The 8114-nt window shown below is 40.4% G+C and overlaps 1 protein-coding gene across 1 annotated transcript in view; it reads right to left on the bottom strand.

Annotated features, from left to right (window-relative positions):
- Positions 1 to 934: 934 nt before the first annotated feature.
- Positions 935 to 8114, bottom strand: part of LOC124244644 (cytochrome b5) — a 33670-nt gene continuing 26490 nt past the window's right edge. Inside the window, exons 3-5 of the mRNA XM_046671252.1 lie at positions 7060 to 7089; positions 2933 to 2967; positions 935 to 1177 (exon numbers count right to left, since the gene is read on the bottom strand). Of these exons, the coding sequence (XP_046527208.1) occupies positions 1096 to 1177; positions 2933 to 2967; positions 7060 to 7089 (147 nt within the window). The 3' untranslated portion in view covers positions 935 to 1095. The remainder of the gene's footprint in view (positions 1178 to 2932; positions 2968 to 7059; positions 7090 to 8114) is intronic.

Genomic DNA, 8114 nt, shown 5'->3' with positions numbered 1-8114 from the left:
CCAGTCGGCTAGCATGCCATCAGAATTGTGCAGTCCTAGCTAACTACAAAGTTCCTACAGGCTAAAAATTCATACCTCAAGTTTCCACATTTAAAAGGAAAAAGGCACAGGGCAGAGAATAACAAATGAAGACAGGGTGACTGAGTCAGTCCCCTGGAGCTCCAACAAGAAAGCGAACAGAGCCGTACCAATCCCTCAGGGCTCATCGCCGGCAGCGGAATTTCTTCAAAAATCAGACTCTAAATGTCCCAATCTCTTTCAAATTGGTCTTTTTACAAATTAGAGAATCAACATTTCCTCACAAGAGTACATAAAGAGTTTCACCTCTGAATGAGGAATCTTGAAAACTTCAGAACCTATATAACTGAGACCTTCTTCAGAATAATATTTTTAAGGTGAGAGAAAGGACAGTTGTAATGTCCTCTTGTGGTTCACGGGTTTCTATTTATGTTGCTGGTGTTTATTCAGCAAAAAAGAGATGGAGTCTCTTTTCTAGGTCCTATAGGCCACTTTCTCCTTTTATCATCTATTTCAAGTGCAACAATTATTAGAAATCTTTAAGCTATAATTTCTGAGCCTTTCTTAATTTCTTTGAAAAAGGAACTACGTTGGAAACACGCAATGCTGGTTACTCAGTTAGATGTCAGGAAGCACAAGGAGAGATCCAAAAATGCTCCCGTCCTCCAGGCGCAGACGACTCGGGCCTGAATAACCAGCACATTACATGGCTCTGCTAAAAATGAAAGATTCTAAATGTTACAAACAATCATACACCAAAGAGACAGGCAAACGTGGTGGTAAATGCTAAAAGCCAGACATATCTTTAAAAGATCATGCTCACATAAAGTAAACCATGTAGTGATAGAACATCAAAATTAAGTTGACGAATAAAAAGGCACATTCTAAAAGCTCAGGAGTAGAAGGAATACGACAGTTCTTTTTGGTTTGTTTTATTTCTAATGTAGGAGGAAAGGCAAACAGGTGTATTAAAATAATTTTTCGGGTGAAGGTTTCTGTCAGTCAAAGCAGTTAACACTGGCTTCTTTCTCCCTGGTCCAAAGCAGTCTTTTCTTTCATTGGCTTCTGAGAACGTATTTAGTCTTCCGCCGTGTAGATGCGATACATGAGGGCTACGACCACTGCTGAGATGGCTGGGATCACCCAATTGGTCCACCAGCTGGAAAGAAACAGCAATGATGCTTGTATGGTGTTTGATGCAGGGGACTCAAAATGTTTGCTCCTTCTGATTACCGTGAAAACCAGTATGGCATGTTTTTACTACCCTTCTAACCTATTTGGATGAAAAGACAACTCTTGAGTTGCCAAAAGCGATGCAAGCGCAGCACGTGCCCTGGTGTACCGGCCATTCTCTATCCTCCTGGCTTATGAGAAGGCTAATGAGCCTCCGGTTCCAATTAAATCTATCCCTATAACTCATACACACAGCTATGAATCACTCCCCCAACAGGCGCTACTAGGATGAGTGACTTTTCTAAAGGGCATCAACGCTGGGTTACGTCAAGTTCACGAAAGTGAATATGCCTGACAGGGTTTACTCTAGTTACATACATTAACTAAGAATTTAAAATGGCAGTAACTTAAGAAGCAGAAGACCAAGGTTCTCATTTTGGGAGAGCCATCAGCAAGCTGTACAGCCAAGGGCAAATCATGTCCCCTGAGCTGTAAGGTTAAGGGTTTTGAACCACATGATAACTAAGGGTGCTATCAGCACCACAGCTCTGAATTCTGGGATTCTGTTTTGAAAGTCTAGTCTTCACACGTGCGTGGATTTAACATGTTATGAAGCAACACACCCAAACTACTCAATCTGCGGTCCATCAGTGTAAATTCACGAAAATCCCTAACTTACACACTGTTCAGTCCTGATGCATAGAATTTTTGATGAAGTATAAATGACAGATTATGGATTAAATCAGGGACAGAGCTAGGAGGATCCTCCATTTAGATCTGAACCTGTAATTTCATAGAAAACAGAAATAATGTATAGGTTTTAGACTCAGAATAAAGCCAGATAATGCCTATGAATACATTTATTTTCTATCATAAACTTCCTATCCTTTAATACTCTGTACATATCAACCCATTCAAAGATCAAGTTCAAATAAAGATTTAAATCGCAAAAGGATTACAAGTGTAATTTTCATCTTGGTGGGGTTCTCAGTTTCCATTTAGAAGGAAATTGACATGTCAGGGAAAAGTAAGGTGAAGAACTGCCTGCAGGCAGGGAATGTACCAGAACACCAACAGACTGGGGCAGTTCAATTTGACAGGGTGAAATAAAATAGGCATAAATGTGTGATTTTGAACTTGGGTCCAAAAAGATAAATATATGATGGCAATGACACAAGTCAATACGGTAGAGCTGCCAAAAATGTTAATATGATCTTGGATTATAATGAAGAAATCTGGTCCTTAGAGCAAGTGATTCACACCACTCTTAGATTACTGGGTTCAATTTGGGGGCCAACGTATAAAAGGGACAGAGGAGAGCTGAGCCGTGCCTAGGAAGATATAACCACTACAATTAAGAAACTGATCAATTATCAAATGAGGAAGGAAATGGAATGTTTCCCTGGGGATTAAAAGATTGCGCAGGCCATAGAACTGCCTTGCGGAAAAAAGAAGCTTCAACTTGTTCGGTATGTTCCTTAGGGCGGACGTAGCTGGAGGGTGAGATCTGGGGTCACTCTTAGAGCGTCCACAGCCTGAGCTGTCTGACAGTTTAGGAAGGAATGCCCCAAGCGGTCTGAGGCGCCGAGCCGAGAAGACCACTGGGCTGTCCACAGAGAGGGGCACGGTGGAAGCTCAAGCGTCAGAGAGGCACCTCAGATGCGGGGTGAGGCCCCCGGTCCAACTCTGACTCTAGGAGCCTTCCAATGCAATGATACTTGGAAAGAAAACTACCACATACCTGGAGTTGGAATCGACAGTAGTAATAAGAGTTTCCTGAAACACAAGAGAAAAAGTAACTTAAAGGGAACATCTGGACATCTAGCCAATTGACTGAAAACCTGTTTTAAAATAAGAACACAATATTTTATTCAATGCATTCTTCAAAAAATGTTGAAAGGGAAAATCACATCAAATTTCTTTTCACTAAAATGCCTAATTTCACCATTTTTCTGGATGAAAAAATTTAAAGAATTATCTATATTTAAATTCCTTGTGAACATAATGTAGATAATTTGAAAAAATATCAAAAATTACTAGGCTACATAAAATATCCTGCACACAACAGACACCCAAATACTTTAATGTAGAAACTGAAAACATATCATTTACCTATACACACAACCCCATCGTTATCTTTAGGAAGAGCAGTTTAATTCTTCAAAAGCATGAATGAAACATTCAGTAAAAACACCAGTTATTTCATTCAAATCTTATATGAAGTGTCTTCAAATTATATTAAAAGACATATCAACGAAAAAAAAAATCAAGAACTGTCATTTAAATTATAACACTCTGAACCACCTTTCCTGGCCTTCTTTACCTCTGACAGGACAGTTCTAGAAAGACTGTAGAGGCCTCAGGGATGGACCTCACGCTGTCAGCAGCCAAGAAACCTCCAAATGAGGACACTCTGTGTGCGCGGTCTTTCACAGTTATGGCTTGTCTTACCTTCCAGAACTTTCCGAGAGAAGCTCTGCTTGTCAGTATCACAAAAGTGAACTAAGGACAGCTCTGGAAAAATGCATACTTCCCCAAAGAGCTGAACAACTAAGGCCTAGCGAAATATAAACTTTTCGGGCTTGAAGACATGTTAAGAAGCATTCTTTTGACATTCCACGCAGCAAAGTATTAGTGCCTCAGAGGAAGGCAGCCACGAATCAGTCAGGAAGCTTCATCAGAGTATTGTCTCTGCAGCTCCCCAAGGCTGATCGCCAGCAAAGCCGTCAGTGGTTTGCAGCAAGGCAAAGCGACACTCAGCAAGGTGTGTTACAAAACTCCCATGAAAGGGCAGGGACCTTTCAGGGAGGAGCAAGCAAAGCAGTTAGGGGACCCACCAACCTGGAAACACGGCCTTTAAGATTCCTGACACGGTAGGGGGAAAAAAATAAGTCATTTAAAAAGAAAACCGCACATTTATTATCTTTTTAAGCAATGTTAAATCTTAGCAACTACGAAAAGTATTCATAACTACTGCAAGATTTTTCAAATTTTGCACATATGAATAAAATTAACACGGTTTACTAGAAATAATTGGACAATGCAAAAATATTATTTAGCTATTAGAAGAAAGACATAATCAGTTCCGAAAGTGAAACACAACATCTCACTAGGGCCAAACATTATTGCCACACTAGCCAGTTAAGGCTGAAACGGTAAACAGGAGGCAAACATGGATCTGTTATTTTGTTACATCGAGCACATGCATTTTACCAAACATGCTGACAGCCCTTTATGGAAACTCGGCTGGCCTGTCCTTCCTCCACCTTCATCACTGCCATGAGTGCTAACACTAAACACTGCCACTGCATCACGGCCACCAGCAACAACAATGATATTCTAAAGAGCTGAACTTCAGAAGATCATACACATTATTGATTGCTTATTATCTGTTAGGCTCTTAACCTCGGCATGCTTGAGAGTTAAAGCGAGTTTGAATTACCACTTAGCACTCCGATGAATAAGGAAACTGTCTTTCCTGCCCAACGCCCTGAGGCACCTGAGTTGGGTTTCCAATATCTAACTAACAAATATGTTAACAACAAACAGGGGGCAGAGACTATGGTTTTTATTATGGGCTCGGCCACCTGTTCACTCCGTGACCTTGAGGGGTTCAGTTTCAAGAAGGAAAAGGTTAATAATTAAAACAGTACAGGGTGAACTCTATACAAAAGCATGTAACGCCATCAAGCTTTTGCAAATCAAAGTCATGGCATTTGTAAGCTCATCTAACTTAGTCCATTCCTTAATTGGAAGGCCCTCCTAAAAATACTACTGACAGAATGAAGCCTTTCATGCGAAGTCAGAGCCTATATAAGTTTAAGAGACTGCAACTGCCAAGCCTGAAATGGGTGGTGGCTGTGGTTCTGCAGTGTGTGACCCTGAACAAGGGCAAAGCTTGGAATAAGGTCTGAGCTTCACTGTCTTCACCTTCCCTGGAACGTCCACAGATCCCACGGAAATATCATGAGAATCAAATAAAGTCATTTACACAGCAATGCTTTGAAAACTACGACCAAGAAAAGGTGCTGCTGCTACTGATATCCTCCATGTAAGCAGATCTGACAGACATGGATTTGTTTAATTACAAATGCATCACTTCCATGTTTACAAATACCTTAATTTGGCAACCTCACATCATGTTTTCCTTTGGGCAGATTCAAGCTAATCATCTTTGCTGCACCTTATTTCACAATTCAACTAGATATTGTAAGTAGGCAACGTGTCAAAAATCCAGACCACTGCATAGTTTTATCAGCCTGGAGAGAGATGGATGGTTACACAGACACACACAAGAAAAGAAACATCTAAGAACACTCTTCTTCTGGTAAACTAAAAGCACAAGACAGATAAATCTGGAAGAGTGGTCATGTGTTTTCTTTCATGGTATTTGCTTACGGCCTTGAGGTAAAACACCAAGTTCTTGTCCCGCATTCCCCCAGTTCTGCTCTAAGGTAAGCAGAGTCACATATGTCCTACAAGCAAATAACGGAGGAAAGAGTCTGTCTTTCAAAAATAAAGCAGTTATGGTAAGAGGCCTCAGCCCTAACTCGTGCTTTCTGCTTGTGGGCATGGTGGTTCGGGATGCGGTTGGACCTACGATAGATCTGAGTCCATGCCATGAGCCTCATCCTGTCCTTGCTTTACCACAGCTGAGTGACCTGCACCAACCTTATAAACATACCGAACACCTAACAGGAAAAAATATACTTTTTCCCTGACAGACTTTGGAGAAAAAGCAAAAACGTCACACATCACAGAATTTCAGGGGGCCAAAAAGTAGCCTCAAAGAAAGTGCTCAAGTCATATGAACTAACAGCAAGGATTCTAAGCAATCGTTACAGAGGCAATTAGAATTCTGAAGTCCATTTTTCATCTTCCTGAAGGACTCAGATCACCAACGTTGAGCTTAAGCCTTTTTTAAACAGGAGAGAATATAAAAGAAATTGCTCTGCACGAAGCAGCCTTACACACGACTTTTACCGTACTGTCTAGGGTGTTAAGGTAAACACGGCCTTTATACTCTGTTGAGTTAACTGCTTTGATTTTGTTGTAGATTTAAGACAATGTCCTGCCAGCAACAGCAGTAAACTGAGTTCCCCAGTTCTTAACACACGCTCTGTCGAGCCTGTTGCTGTACTTTCTCTAATAAAACCGAGCGCATCAACCAAAACGGAAAAATTACGCTCTTTCTGTTGTTTGTTTTAAGAAAACTTTCCTCCACAGTCTTTTAATTACAGGCCAGCAACTATTCTGCCTATTTGTATTTCTCAGGAACTTTGGCTGCTGTCACCAATTCTTGCTAAGATTTATCTTCAAATATAAGTGACATGATCAGCTCAGAGAGAAGAGCTAGGGAACCGGAGGGTAAAACCAAGTGTTGCTAAAATTATTTTCCTTTCCTAAGGAAAATGCATCAAAATGTCATTATTTAATTAACATTAAATTCATCCAACAAATATTTTTGGAATACCTAGTATGTCTCAGAGACATGGAGATGAAGAAGACGTAGGTAGTGTCCTCAAAGGTTTAAGCAATAAGGCCTCAGTTCAATCATATTTTAAGTTCTCTGAAAATACGACTTGTGTCAAATCTTTCAGATCAGAAGCACAATGCTCCTTATAAAAAGTAGCTCTTCAGAAGGTATCTATGATGAAAAATTGTTTTGAGAGCCTTATGAAAATAACACACAAGCTATCATAACAGAACGTAACGACTACTCTATACAAATAAACTTGGCTGAGCCAATAGGTTACAAATTCATCTAACCTAGAAAGGTCATGCTGGCCTTTGCCTTCCAGTTTGACAGAAGTGAAATACAGTGAAGACAACTATAGCAACTGGGGCATTTGAGTTGGTCACACTTACCACAGGCTTGGCGATCTTTGATCTGTCATCCTATAATAAAAAAATAAGGCACATTATGGAATGAAAGACATCTACAAAAAGTACCATTTTCAAAGTGCTTGCTTTTACTGAGATTTTTAAAAACCTTACTACTTAGTAATTAGCATTTTGGGTTCATCTATCTAGGTTGTTAAAAGCAAAGTTTGATCCATGTGACTTGACTGCAAAAATTAGTAGCAGATTAAGTGTTGACAGAGATTTTCAATCTAGAGTTCCAAAGCTGAGAACAGCGCCATGGTAGTCATATTTTATATGCTGATGTATATTTACATCGATTAGACTTGGATTGTGATCTTTAATTCAGGAAGCAGCTGAGACCTACTTAGATTCTTCCCTTCCATCCTCTCAAATTCCCTTGGTGCGATGTGTCTGCATGTATGTGCGTGTGCGTATGTGCATGTATACGTGTGTGATGTGTATCTTATTTGTGTGATAACCTCAGTGAATTCCCACAACCTCCCACTTACAAGGTCATAATGTACTTAAACCTCCGGCCAAAGTGGTCCAAAATAAAGCACATCTAAAGGCTGACCATAGGTAAGCCCAGTGGGCAGGTGAGGCAGAAATGCTGCAGTGCTGGCCTGCAAGCCCACTTGCTCTACCCCACGAGCTTTGAAATGGAAAGAATAAGGAAAGGATCAAACATTTGAAGGGCAGGCCTCTCTGATGACCATAAAACCACTTCACTTTTGAAGTATGAAGAAGGAAATATGTGGGCAAATAAACTTTCCAGATAAATGAAGCTTACTCTCTGAAAGTATCATCTCCTACCACGAAAAAAAAAAAGACCTCCCCACTCAAAGGAAATTGTCCTACAATGGATTTCCTATCTTCAGGCCTCCCACAAAAAATCTGGCTTAAGCTTCCCCTCATTCATGGTCAGTACAAGAAGCATCAATCATATATACACAGGACTTTTCCTATATTTTGTTCTCCATGTGCTCACTTGGGTTGAGGCTGTTTGCCAATGTTTTTTTCTGGCTAGAGAGCCCCCTTCCAGCAGCACCTCAACCTGC

Source organism: Equus quagga, chromosome 9 (genome assembly GCF_021613505.1).
Source record: "Equus quagga isolate Etosha38 chromosome 9, UCLA_HA_Equagga_1.0, whole genome shotgun sequence".
NCBI lineage: Eukaryota > Metazoa > Chordata > Mammalia > Perissodactyla > Equidae > Equus > Equus quagga.
This window is presented reverse-complemented; position numbering and strand designations above follow the sequence as displayed.